Source organism: Lottia gigantea, assembly GCF_000327385.1.
Source record: "Lottia gigantea unplaced genomic scaffold LOTGIsca_50, whole genome shotgun sequence".
In the NCBI taxonomy this organism is placed as follows: domain Eukaryota; kingdom Metazoa; phylum Mollusca; class Gastropoda; family Lottiidae; genus Lottia; species Lottia gigantea.
In genome coordinates this window covers 1,300,498-1,315,707 of record NW_008709716.1, presented here as the reverse complement: position 1 = coordinate 1,315,707, position 15,210 = coordinate 1,300,498, and the positions used below count along the sequence as shown (strand labels likewise).

Here is a 15,210-nt window from a genome sequence, read left to right as displayed (position 1 = left end):
TCTTTTTCTCCTTTCTTTTTTTTTTTTCTTTTTTTTTTAGGTCTTCGAGTTTTCCAACAGATAACAGATAATCTAACCAAACCAAACCAACGACTACCATTCGACTACCAATCAACAAGAAATACCATGATCAGAACGAGTTTGGAAGAATGAAGGAGACCGAGTAACTCACGCCACACCATCCAGGGCCGAGTTTCACCGCCATGTCATTCGACCCGAGCAGATCTAACGAAGAATCAACAACCAAACCAACAACACCGAATCATCCAATTTGATCCAATCTAACTACCAACTACTACGACTACCAACAACTACCTAGTTTGCGATATCAGCATCCGCTGGAAGCGAACGTTAACTTGTCATCTACCTACCTACCTACCTACCAATGGCAACCACTCTTTGCTAAAGACTGGTTTTAAAAAGGAACATGAAATTTGAACACATTGATTCTATTCACCACACATCACACAGAAAAAAAAATTCAATGTCACCAACGTTGTTGTTGGTCTGTAGTCTGTAGTGTAAAAATGAGGACAGATGGATTGACCTACTTATGCTTCCCTAACTGATTGTAACGTTACTTAGACTTAAAAAACATTGGACTTGCCATTTTCTGTTGAAGAAACCTACCTGCCATGAAACCAATCTTTGCATACGTCACATTCTATCATGAAAAGGGTTTCATCGTAAGGTTTTTTGCATAAACAATAAATCGGCTCCGTTTCAGACGCCATTATTGACAGTGTTGTTCGATTATCAAGTAACTCTTGTTGTCAGCAAAGTCATTTTCGCATATGAGATGGGACTGGAAAACCAAGACTAGGTCGGGTCAGACGCTGACCTTTTAAGTATGACGTCATGTATTTCCCATCTTTGCAACAGGTACCCTTGCCGATGAAATATTTGTAGCTCTTCCAATAATATCATTTCAATTCTAACGCTTAGACAGTAAAGGAGACTTAGTATTTTGTATTTTAGACTATACATGTAATTGTGTTATTAGGAAAATTACGAAAATGCTTTTCTCTTTAATAAAACAATATTGGAAATAAGCAACATTCTTTATCAGCAACGGATTTTATATATAGCCCAAAAGAATTATCCCGATCGCACCTAAATGTTAAACAGAATCAGCCATGTCAAGTAAAAGATGGATTCTCAGATTTTCCAATAACAATGAAGATTTATTCCATCTTACTTTATAACATTGCCAGGTTGATGATTGTGGTGCTTTAAAGAAGTACGAATGTTAATGATTCTTTTTAGTTGATGCAGTAATTCAACATTGTTAAGAAAGATCTTCATGTGAAAATGGCTGGTTAAAAGTTCTCGAAGAACTGTCTAAAAATCAAAATGGCGTCGAGGAATGTCAAACCGTCGGCACCAACATTTGATCCCAATGAAAAACTTCAATCTAGCACTCTCAAGGTAGGCAAATTAAAACTTTCTTGGACTGTTAGTGCAGAAATTTCAATAAGCTTAAGTTATGAACCCTAGACATGCATTTTATTTGCTTGAAAAAGCCACCAGAAACTCTTAAGTTTAAGAATCAATGAATCTAATTCTAAGAGGATTTTCTGATGAAATTTTTTTTAGCCTAGATCTATCATAACGAAATAAAATTCTTCAATATGAATAGGACAATTTATCATTCGTTATATTTATATTTTGGTTATATTAAAAACAAGATTCCAATTAATTTCATTCGACGACTTAGTTAGAAACTAAAACAGAACAGTTGAAAAGTTTGCCGTAGCAATATCGTACTTGTGTAGCCAAATTTTTTGACCAAGTTTTAAAACTCTAGCAATAATAGTTAACTTTCATGCGATGAATTAACTATTTTGGTCATATTTCTTGCAATTATTACAACAAAAAGGCCAAACTTGTTGAGGGTGATTTTCTTGAAGCCACAAACCATTACATTATTAGTACAAGTTTCTAATAAAATTTGTAACATACCATAGCAAATGCATTCTGAATGAAAAGGTAATGGGAAATCAGATCAAGCTGTGACTTCAAAGCAACCTTCAAACTCAAAGTTTTGAGGGAATTAAATCAGTGAGAGCTTTGGAGACCTAAATTCATATGCTTGGTGTCATTGTGTGTTCTAATGTCATTCAATGTGTGAAAGTCCAGTTACTGTGAATAAGCCACCTTTCCCCATTATCCCAGTTGACTCAGCTGTAAATGGAATAATCAATGCCAAATGGTTATGTCAAGTAGCAGATAGTAGAAAGGGTCCACTTGAGCCTAGGCTGTCATCCTAGTTCCTTCTTTTTTTCTTTTCCCCTCAGAAATTACTAGTGAAAATGACAACATTGCAATCTGTTTAAGATAATAGTCAATAGATAATGATTTATTCAACAGTAAATATATTTATGACTATGTGTGATCAACTTGACACTCATAATTTCAAACTGTATTATTAAAGTTTGTAATATATTTATCCTGTAGAGACAGCCAAATCCTGATTGGAGTAAATCTGATTTATTGAGACTGTTGAGTTATTTTGAAGGTGAATTACAAGCAAGAGACATTACAGTTGCTGCTTTAAGAGTAAGTATTATTTAATTGAGATAGACAAATAAATAAAAAACTCAAATAGAAATAACAAAAAGATAATGGATAAATTCAGAAATTTTATAAGCATTGACAAACAAAGGTTAAATTGAAAAGTTTTATCTTGGAATTCAATAAAATGGTATATATTGCAATCTAATACAATTGTATTATATATCGAACTCTCACAGATCTCATATATTGACTTTAATGGCTTTAAAACACAGACCAAATTGTATAGGAGGATTTGAGCTGATGTCACATCTGGGAGTTTCCCTGTCTAAAGATAGTCTGGCCGTCAATTGTCAATGAACAGCCATTTTTGTCTTGTGTAGGTTGCTGTAACCGTGACAGAATAATATCAATAAAAAGATGATTCAATTCTGCATTTAACCATGTACAATATGTTTTTGGGAGTAAATTTTATACATTCGGAAGGGACAAAAAGGAAGTGGAGATGGCGAGTTTAGACAAGTTCACGTTTCAATTGATTCCATTAATATGAAATGATCTTATTCAGAATATGGAGGGCTTTTAATTCTATTTCAGACTGCAACTTGTTTCAATATATCTTAAAAGGCCTCGTTGTCGAGACCACTGTGCTTTTCACATAAGCTGATGCGTTTAAAGACATGACCGGTAGCAAAATATCTATAGCCGCATCAATTGACGGCCAGCCAGTGCATTTGCACGAAAATGATGTCAAAATGGGAATTCCCAAATCATCCTATTCTATGCTACAATTTCTGTAGCTTTGTAAAAACAAGGTGAAAGTTTGAAGTTTATTATTGAAGTTGTTTTTTTGTTTTTAATAAATAATATATGTTACTTTTTGACAGGCCGAAAAATCCAAGCAACTTTATTATCAAGCTAAGTATGGGCGTTTTGGACTGGGAGATCCTTTTATGGCATTACAGCGTGATTCTGATAATACAAAAGACAATGCATTTGATGAACCAGCAATTAAAGCTATGTATGATAACCAGTTAGCTCAATTGGAAAATTTAATAGCTACTCAACGCAAAGCACAGCTGAAGATGAGAGAACAACTTGTTAATTCTGAAAAAAGGGTCCATAAGGTAAATTACATTTTTATACGCCCACATGGAAATGTGGACGTATATTGCCGTCGCCCCTGTCCGTCGGTCCGTCAACATTTCTTTCACAATAGAGACTACAGTTTTCAACTGATTTTAATGAAATTTGGTGTAATCATTTATATTGATGAGATCTTGGTCAAGTTCCAATTTGACGATCTTTCGATGAAAGGTTTTTTAGTTATTGCCCTTGACTTAGGCAAAACGCGTCAAAATTTGTATGTGAACACATTAGAGACTACAATTTTCAATTGATTTTAATGAAACATGGTGTGATCTTGTATATTGAGGCGATAATTTGATGTATTTGGGTTATTGATATTATTATTAAATTTCTTAAATATGAGAAAATTCATACTTTAGTCACTAAAGACTGTTTTATCATTTCTTACAGCTGCCAGTGAGCGTATGTTACCTTGCCTGGCAAGCTATCTTTTATGGTGTAAAGTCCTAAAATGAATTGGTAAACTCAATGAATCATGATCAACAAAATAGATAATAGGTAAATGTCAATCTTGGGGTTAAAACAACCTATTGATAGGCCTCAATATCACTCCTTTTTGTTTTTAGCCCATTTTGTATTTTATCAAATGAGCATTTTACAGCATTTAACAATATTTTCCATTGTTTAGATGTGTGCAGAACTAGAAGATGAAAAACGAAAACATGCACAAGATACTGCTCAGGGAGATGATGTTACATACATGTTAGAGAAAGAAAGAGAACGCCTCAAACAAGAAGTATTTATAATTTTTTTATGCACCAAAGCATCCATCTGTCTAGAAGTCTGTGCGTCAAAAGAAAGATAACTCATACGTTTAACACACATAAGGAATCATATTTGACACATGACGTATCCGCATGACATGTGTATGGAATCTTAGCTTAAGTGTGTCACAAGCAGTGTTCCATTATCAGATCAAAATATCATCAATGCATGCACATTTTTGTGTTCCTAAATATTAACAAGCATGGTTTCACACTATTTATCTATTTAAGTTACTTTCACTATTGAGGGAGAAATAGATATTCCAAGCATTATAAAATATCTGTGTAACAACTCTGGGTTATATCAATGGAAAATTTGCTTCATTCTTACACCAATGATACATTTTTCTTTTTTAATGTCTTTCAGATTGATTTTGAGAAAGGACAAGTGAAAAAGTTAGAAAAGGATTTGAAGAAGACTTTGGCAAGTTTGGAAGAAGAACGTGCAAATTCAGCTAAACAAAAACATGTAGCTATAATGTTATTAAAAGAACGTAAACAAATTCTTGATAAGATAGCCCATGATCAACAAAAGTCTAATGAACTTGAAAATCTTATGAAAGATGATAAAGATCATATTAAGAGTTTGGTTCAAGGTGGATCTCAAGAAGCTTCAAAATCCATGAAGTTGGAAGCTGTGATGGAAAAACAATTAAGTGAATTCGACATTGAGCGTGAACAATTAAAAAATCGCTTAGCGCATGAGGAAGCCAAAAATAAAGAACAAGCTTTAACAATAGAAATGATGAATAAACAAATAGAGTCATTGACAATGCAATTACAAAATGTGCTAGAGAGATCAGCCTCTAGAGACTCCATACAAAGCATCGAAATGAAGTCAAGTGTTGTTCCTAACCGTGTTGTGTCTCCAATATCTGGTAATAGACCTACTCCTAAAAACACTAAACCGGTGTTAGACACGCGTTCTGTTTCTCAATCTGTTCAATCAACCAGTCGTCGGTTGTCACCCCAATTGTCTGCTACCTCTTCCGACCAGACAGGAAGCAACAGAGGTGTGGATAATCCTGGTTCTCAAGGCAATGTAACCCCTGTCACTGTAGTGGCCCAATCTGGCAACAAAATCTCTGTTCAAGTTCCTGGTGGAAGTTCTCCAAGAAAAACTGTGGCTCCAGGAAGGGGAACTCCCCCTCCATTACCCCCAAACAAGCCTGTTTTAGCTTATGGGTCACCAGGAAGCAAGCCAACACCACCTCCAAAAGTTGGTATCACTATTTCTAAGGACAAAATAACAGTTTCTGGAGCAGAACCTAGTCGAATGTCTTCACCAAAATCAGTTCAAATTCCTGTCAATATTGTTGGTGGACAGTCTACTCCAACTGGATCTCGAACAAGCTCTCGTGATGCTTCCCCTATTAGAAACACTGGTAAACTTATAGTGAATGCTAAATAGTTAGTGCACCATTGTTTTTTTATTTTACATTATTTTAAGTGCAATCAATAGGCTGTAGTGCAGCAATATTTTAGACTTTTCTTAACCAGAAAAACAATTAGTGACAGTCATGTTACTGTTAAAGTGATTTTCATTTTCAAGCTTTTTTCTCTGAAAAGTATAGTCTTTTTGTTTGATTAATCACCTACAAGTTACAACCAATCTGTCTACAATTAGATAGAAAAGTTAGAGAAGATGACTACATTCTAGGATTCAAGTCTTTGTTCCTTTCAAATATTACAGACTGTCCCTGTAGAAACAGTGTTGTCACTGTCCTTCCTACCCTTCTATCTAGTAAGATTTAGCTCTATAAACTGGTAAAGATTAGACATTTATGTAAGTTACGTAGTCTTGTGTCAAGGTAACATGACTGAGTGTGAATTGATTTTCATACTAAATACATTATTATCTATGCTATTAATCAAAATGGCGTCAATGAGACTTGTTTGGCCATTAAATTTGATTTAAGAAACCAGTTTGGAAAACCAAAACCACAATCAAGTTAAGATACTTTTATTGACCATACTAGATAATTGACATGTAATAGACAATCCAAAACTTTCTTAACTTAAGTCTATCGAGTGGCATGGCTTGAGCTTCTGAAGCAAATAACAATTGCAGTAAGATTGAGTTTGTGAAATGGTGTGTATTTATCTGTTATGCTCTTTGTTCAAGTTAATCCCTTTGTTATATACCATTGATTTAAGTTTCTTGTTTTCAAAATCTTTTTGTTCTAAACTGATTTTTTTTACAACATGAAATTTCTGGTATAACGATTATTTTTCTCTCTAAATTTTTCATTATAAATGTTATACGTACTATCTGTTCATGAAATATGTAGGCCTACAATTTCAATTTCCCATATAATTACCTTTATTGGTTAATAAATGTAAATTGCTATGCATGCATTGACTCATTGTCACCTACTATTCCATATTTCTACCCTGAGTCACTTAAGTAGGTATATCTAAGTATAACCATTAGAAATGAATGAATATCCATTGTATATGTCACATTTTCAGCAGGTGTTACAGACCAATTCAATGTGGCATTTTTATTTTCTTATTTCAAGGTCTAGCTCTCAATGGATCAGAATTATAGTTAGGTGATGGCTGTTCAATATTGAGACAACATTTTTCATAAAGTTAGCTATTACATACATACACGTACATGCTTTAAATTATATTTGTCAAATGGATTGAAAGTTACAGTTTTTCTATTAGGTTTAAATTATTTTTCAAATTATTTTTTCAGTTGAGCATATTTTTCATTTCTGAAATGATATTCTGATATAATATGATATGGTTTATAACAGGTTAATCAATATCTTTAATCTGTGTATTTCATTATCTATATTTTGTTTGTAGATAAACGGATTCCTGTTAGAGTTATCTCCCTGTTTAAACGTTGAGGAGATTATTGGTTACATGTTCATCATCTCTTCCATCAGAGTTCAATAAGTTACATTAAGCTTATATAAAAAGTATAAAAACCAATGATTAAGTGTGAATATAATGGCTAGATGATTATACACAAGTCCAACTATTTTTCATACAATTATTCTGTATTTTCATTGATTTACAACTCTTCTGCCCAGTTTATATATAGGTTACTGTATGATATCAACTATTATGATCTGCTGACTACCTATTTTTAAGATACTAGTAATTTATAACCTAAAAAATTTGTCATATTTTATGAGAAATTCAAAAGTCTCTTATTATTTTATGAATTCCCAATTAGATCAAACCTTCATTCCATACCTGTAATAGCTTTTATTTCTACTCTACCACTCCAGTTAGCGTCTAACAACTCCCTTCTTATTTCTTCATATGAATAACCTTTGCCTTAACCTGATGACCTGTTCTTTGACCAATTTAAAGGGATAGGTTTGCCATCTGTTCGACCAATTTTACTTTTGTCTCAGAAAGGGATTCATTTAGCAAATCTTATCAGTAATAGTATTCACAACTCGCCGTTGAAATTTTAGTCTTCAAAGATGTCTAGAATTATCCGTGACGACTCGTCTTTTCTAGATACTCTGATATATAGGAAAGACATATAGAAATAGACAGTGAAATTCCTAGTTTGAGGTAAATTTTATGGAATTATGCGATTTTCATACATATATTCAAGACCAAAATCAACCCATAAATTCTGAACCTGTCCCTTTCATACACTTGGTTAATTTGGCACAAACAATTTTCATACTTTTTGTTTCATAGTACCTTTCTTAACTTGAATGAAATATTATATAATAATAACGAAAAATTACAATAATAGTGCTTAATACATCAGCTGTAGAGTGATATAGAAATATTATAACATCACTGTTAAGCTTTTTTTTTTTCCTTAGAGAAATTATAAATTTTGTTCTAAATTCTGGTAGCCAGAACATGAACTAATGTTTTCCACAGACGTATACAGTTGTTATGTTGATACTTGTACTTACTTTACTTAACTTACTATGCTGGACTTACTTTATAACTGTGCAATATTTTTCTTTGGTTAATTATTTTAATCTTTAGTAAATGGGGCTGTGTAGGAAATTAACAAATGTTGTGGAATGAGTTAAATAATTAAGAAATGTTAAGAAATATAGGATTATTATGAGTTCATACAAAATCGTGTTCTCAGATCATGTTGGAATTAAAAATTATAAAAATTTTTATACAGCTCTTATTCATTTGTTAACATTATTTTTCTGTACAGCAGGAGTATTGTTAAATATGGTGATAACTTTGACGAAAACAATTTTTACCATTTAATTCTGCCTTCAGAATACAATATAGGAGAATCCAAACAGCTTACATGGCACATCCCCTTTCTTAAATTTTACCCCTATGTGTTTCATTTATAAATCTTTAATAAAACAATCGATTTGTTCCATTTTCTTTGTGTTATTGTTTTTTTATATGTACAAAATTAATGTTTGTGTAGCTTGTAATTTATGGCAATATGAAAGTCATTGATCAATAAGATTTACATAGTAATGCTATATAAAACTGACTAGGCCTATTTATTATGCCCTTGATATGAAACTATTTATTGAAATCACACTTGCCATTGTTCCGTCTATCAAAATTTGGTTTGTTCTCAGTCTTCACTCTATAATTTTTGATAGATTGTTTTCAGTTTAGTTTTGTTTCATTATGATCAGACTATTTTCACAAATTTACAACCATCTCATGCTCTCCCTATTTTTGACAAAATGTTTACATTTCTTTGTAGATTCAAAATGAGGTAAAATTGATCAATTTTTTTACCCAGTTTTATTGGAAAAATTATTAATTATTGATTTACAGGATAATGGCATTTTGAGTCTATTATTAGTTTTTCTTCTACTTGTTTTGCTGATGTTCAACACCTTACATCATTGTTATTCTGTGATACCATATAATACTTACCACAGACAGATCATGAAATAATTTTGATCCCCAAATAATAAATAAAACCTAATGGATTAAAAGAATTATTAGGCTTTGAATAGTTGAATAGATAAAGGGTTTAGCGTAGAGAATGAGATTTTATATGACTGAATTAAGCATAATAAATATTCTCTTTAATTATCATCCAGATGTATCATTGAATCATACATAGAATTCACAAAATTTATAATTTATATTTCTAAGGCTTTATTGAGTCCTGTGTATGTGAATGCTGTGCGCCATCTCACATTTTGCATTTGTTGTGTTGCATGATATATTATAATTTTAAGTTCATCTTATGATATTTTTACCACAATGTTATCAAAGCTTTAGTGAAGTTTTTAAAGAAGCTATTTGTTAAGACTATTTATTTAATGTATACAATACTAATGATTATTTCCAATTGTATAAAATTCATATAATATTGTATGTAATATTCTTAGACCATTGTACAATAAATTAATATTGACAAGTGCAGTTGAGTGAATGAAAATCATAAAGTGAGACATTTTTTACTAGCTTTTTTCCCCGGGATGTTGACTCCTCCACTACCTGTTAGGATTTTGCCCTTTGATATCTTGGAAAATTTTTGTGGCTCAGTTGGCGTTACCTCCCTTGCCTAAGCAAACTTACATGGTACATTGCCTGGTGAAGTTTTTACCAAGTTCATTTAAATGAAATTCAACACCAACTTAGCAACTAGTTCCATATACGTACACAATAATTCTGCAACAGATTCCTATAAAACTGACTATAAATCTGCCAGAATCCTCATTTTATTCCAGATATCATAAATATTTTGGCTTATTGCCTTTAAATGTATTACATTTGTGGGTTTTATTAGATTTATATCTATAGCCTTACTACCAATCAAGCAATCAAGAGGTATCTTTATGTGCCACGAAGAAATATACATTCACGTAACCTATTTCTGGAAATGATAAATAATTTATATGTACCTCGCGTGACTAGCGCATTTAAATCTTTACAACCTCAATCTACAAAATATTTCCTTTCGTTTTAAATTTATGATATATTTCTAACATATAAAATGGCGAATTTCAGTTATTAGGCTACCAAATGTCAAAATGTTTAATCGGCCAAATTTTCTTATAATCCCCAGCTGTAATTGGAATTCGTGTCGTCTGCTGGAATATATTCCAGTGAAGACAAACTAGCGGATTCCATGTCGCCAGAAAAATTCTATGGAACAAAATGTAGGCCATATTATGTTGTTTCAATGAAATGTAGCAATAAACTCTTAACGTTTTACTTATCTTATTTTCAGTCACTATTTTTTTTTCTTCAAATCATTGTTCTGAAAGAATTGTCATTAGTTATAATGAATTATTATTAAAGATAAATACTAAGAAATGATAATTATACCACTGGGTATCCATACAACCTGTTTTTCTCGACTTATCTATGGGCTATAGTTAAAACAATTTACACGAAAATAGGGGACGCATTTTGCTAAGTTGGTTACTCATGAAATTGACCTTTAAACTAAAGCTAAGATTCCATACGCGTCATGCGGATCCGTCGTGCGTCATCCGCCTTGCGTTAAAAATCGAAATGGTTGGTTTAGGAGGGTATGATTCCATATATGCGGAAGCGGTATCCGTCAAATGGTCTCCGTCATGCGTCAAAAAAAAATAATCGCCGGGTGTAGCGATTTTTATAGGCCCATATCTCTCTATGTGGACGTATATTGTCGGCACCCCCGTCCGTCCGTTCATCCGTCAACATTTGCTTGTAAACGCTCTAAAAACTAGATTTTTTGATGGAATCAAACGAAATTCAGTATGTGTATACATGTTCATAAAACGAAGATCAAGTTCGAATTTGAGCTATTTTCGACCGTTAGAAGCAGAGTTATTGCCCTTGCCCCAAAATCTTGAATATGCTATTACTCTCTTACTTTTCAAACGATTTTGATGAAACTTAAAATGGGTGATTCGTTTTTACCATCCGCATGCCGTGGCGGGCGTATATGGCTGTGATCCACTATCTTTGACGCATCCGAACGCCTTTCCGCGCGTAGATCTCCCAAATGTGACGTATTTTGTGGGGATTCCCTGTCTTTTTTATGCACCAAAGCATCCATCTGTCTAGAAGTTCGTGCGTCAAAAGAAACATAACGCATATGTTTAACGCACATATGGAATCATATTTGACGCATGACAGAGCCGCAAGTACCATTTGATGAAGTTAGGCCTACGTCCTTGAAAATAGAGGACTTTCTTTTATTGTCAGCGGAGGCAGTCATATTCCCTATAGATATCAAATTTCGCATTTGTAGAGCCCAGCTAATTTAATCGAAATTGCACCAAATCGTACTTGCAAATCGAAATCATATCAAATCGACCGACAAAAAAAAACCAAACTCATATTAGGCTAATATAAATGTATGCCTATAAGAAAAAAACGAACATATGTTATAGTTGTAATAATGTCGTTTATCACGATATTATCGGGATATCTGGTAATCGCGATTTTTTATTTGACACTATAGGCCTAGCTAAAATAAAAGTTGACAAACCTTATCAATTATTTCTAAATTTAGTTGATAATTTTATGCCGATAATATTCCGAAACACTTAGCCTAATATGAAAATTCAGTTCTGACATAGGCCAAAATAGTAGCCTAGTTGATTGTTTGTAGGGGCAAGTAATATTATCTGGAGGGGCAATGGTGTAAAATGTTGTTTTGTTGAAGTAATTGAATGGGTCGGTTGCCAGAATTTTTTTTGGGTTGTGGGTGGGTCTCCTTCGCCGTTTGTAGTTACGGGCCTGGTTATTCGCTTACACTTAGACCGAAACATCTGTCTCTGTTCCAGCCTCTGGTAGCTATTTGGACAGATGTCAGCTGGTGTAGAGACAGAAATGATAAGTGCGGGGTTTTAAACCTATTTATAGATACCTCGGATCTGTAAAACCAAGGTATATTAGGAAAGATGACCATCATTTTCTCCCTACACCATTTATGTCATGTCTCCGGTTCAATCATTTTCTTTTTTTTACGAAACTGATCTAGCATCAGCCATTTAAAACTGCGTGCACAGCCAAAAGTGAAAGATACTAACAAAACGAAAGTTACGGTGATGCCCAACACTAATATACAATCGTCTTAAAGCATCTTTGTATGTGTGGAAAATCATTTCGACTCCAACTGACAACTGCCAAAATATCCATCAGAAGCTGGAATAGAGGCAGTTGTTTCGGACTAGCTTATACTGTGAGTGTGCTTTCCGATTAGATTTGGTTGGATTACATGCTCGCGAATACAGCCAATCAGAGTTTGCGACAGAAAGTCAACAAAGCCAAAATGTTTACAGTCTGTCAAGGGCTGTGATTGGCTTTTTCCGCTAACGTAGGGTACAATTTAATTATATTTGTAGTCAAGGTATAAGACGAAGTTATGATCCTTGAACGACGCCTATATCGGCTACTTCGTTTTGGAAGGTTACCAACCCGACAGTCAACACCCAGTTGATTCAGAGTACCAACAAGCACGAGAACTCAGTAGGAGCAAGAGCTCACGCATGGCATGGCTATCCGTCAATTACACTGAGCATGCCGCAATTTTATCCGACTCTCTAAGCTGTCTCCAATCTATTTCTCTCACCTCTTCTAATTGTAGGTCAGAAATTATCATCGAAATACTAAGAATGATCCGCAACTACCAAACCAACAACAACCACAAGATCGAACTATAGTGAGTTATGTAGCCTACATAGCTATGGTAATATAATATTATATTGGTGCCTAACAAGCTGAGTTTGATAAGTACGGAAGCGTATTAGGGCCATTCATTTTTTTTATTTGCATTTTCAAGTTAGTAACTTGAATTTTCAAGTTAGTATGTTGATTTTTAAAGTTAGTAACTTGAATTTTCAACTTGAAAATTCAAGATACTAACTTGAAAATACAAGTAACTAACTTGAAAATACGAGTTACTAACTTGAAATTCAACATACAAACTTGAAAATTAAAAAAAAAAAAAAAAATTAATGGCCCTAATACGCTTTCGTAGATAAGCCCTATATTTTCACTAATTTAATGGAATTATAAATCGATACTAGGCCTATATCATGCTATCAGTGTCTCCGATACACATAAAAAGTTAAGAAAACCTCTTTACAATCCCTTCAAAGGTTCATTCACATATCTTCGTAGGAGTACATAGACTAGTTAAGCATTGCCAAGTTGTTTCTATATTTTTTTCCTTAATGAGCTTGAATACAAATGAAAAGAGCAGTATCTACCAAATTTAACATTTTGAGTTGTAAAGCTCTTTTCACGTTCTATCATTTGCAATTAGCCTATGTTTCAGGCGCTACATTGTGTTTCTGATTTTGACAAGATATCATTTGTTGGTAATAACTGCGATTTGCGAAACGTTCATCGAAACTAAATAAAATGCATATAAAAAAATATAAATGTTTGACCTTGCAAATTTGACAATCAAGGTCACTTGTTGGTAATGAAATATTTTACCGATTCACTTTGGTAGTCAAGAGAATTAATTGGAATTATGCGTTGTTGGTCTAGAGACGTCAAATTTATGACTAGCACTACATGGTCAGTAAAAACAAATTGTATGCGTTGGTTTACTTTCTAAATTACTTTTGAAAGGGACAGAAATGGGTATTATTTAGTTTAGCTAGTCAAGTAGGCTTAAATTAGAACCTTATAAAATGCACGTGTTTCCTGAGACTGTCCTACAGAAAAGACATTCAAAGAAATTGAAAGTGAAATTCCTAATTTGAGGTATTTTATTTTGTGCAACTTGCCCATCACTAGGCCTATTTGATAGGCCTACCGGTGCTAAAGGAACATGCAGATCCCTAGGCCTTTATCCGTCTTGCCTTAATGTGCAGACCCCAGATAACTGATAATCCTCAATCCGCTGCAGTTAAAAAAAAATATTATAGCTAATCGACATATAGTCCCAGTTCAAATTTATAGGTCTATATGCGCCTAAATGAAGCACCGCATCATACCATAGGCCTATACCTATACCTATATATAGGCCTATATTGCATTTTTTTTAATTGAATAATTGCAAGGCATATTCAAAATTAAGGCTCAAAGTTGGAATTTGAGTGGTTCCATATTGGCAAATGAAAATTCGGGAAAAAATTATCAAAAATTTTTTCAAAGGATTTCAAACATAGATGAAAACTATTATGGGATGGATAAATCCAATAGATGACGTCACAAAACGCATGCGCTTTGAGGTAGAAGCCTTGCGCTAACTACTGCATTTAGGGGTCGGGCGTGCTTTCATTTCCGAGAATAATTTGTCTAGGTTGTGACATATTATACAAAATTAACTTTTTTCATACACTTAGTGGAATACTTTTTAAAACATCAGTTCCGTCTTAGCCTAATTGACGGCAGGAGGTCGAAAAGAGGAACATGCAGATCCATAGGCCTTATCCGTCTTGCCTTAATGCGCAGATCCCAGATAACTGATCATCCTCAAACTGCTGCAGATAAAAAAAAATATTATAGCTAATAGATGTATGGTCCCAGTTCAAATTTATAGGTCTGTATGCGCCTAAATGAAGCACCGCATCATGCCATAGGCCAATGCCTATTTTACATTTTTCTTAAATTGAATAATTGCAAGGCATATTCAAAATTAAGGCCCAAAGTTGGAATTTTAGTGGTTCCATATCGGTAAATGAAAATTCGGGAAAAAATCTGAAAAAAAAATTATCAACTATTTTTTTCAAAGGTTTTATAACATAGATGAAGACTATTATGGGATGGATAAATCCAATAGATGACGTCACAAAACGCATGCGCTTTGAGGTAGAAGCCTTGCGCCAACTACTGCATTTGGGGGTCGGGCGTGCTTTCATTTCCGAGAATAATTTGTCTAGGTTGTGACATA

The 15,210-nt window shown here is 33.5% G+C and overlaps 2 protein-coding genes across 2 annotated transcripts in view; one reads left to right on the top strand and one right to left on the bottom strand.

The window, feature by feature from the left end:
- The window catches only part of LOTGIDRAFT_125461 (hypothetical protein), a gene marked incomplete at both ends in the record, with an annotated part of 8,247 nt that extends 7,513 nt beyond the window's left edge, over positions 1-734 (bottom strand). The window contains one exon of the mRNA XM_009062285.1: positions 631-734. Coding sequence (XP_009060533.1) covers positions 631-734 — 104 coding nt within the window. The remainder of the gene's footprint in view (positions 1-630) is intronic.
- Positions 735-2,478: 1,744 nt separating this feature from the next.
- LOTGIDRAFT_56067 (hypothetical protein) lies at positions 2,479-5,148 on the top strand (the record flags this gene model as incomplete). The annotated part of the gene is made up of 4 exons (XM_009062165.1): positions 2,479-2,559; positions 3,402-3,641; positions 4,292-4,399; positions 4,795-5,148. Coding segments are annotated over 4 exons (783 nt in total), but the record flags the coding sequence as incomplete, so codon positions are not given.
- Positions 5,149-15,210: the final 10,062 nt, after the last annotated feature.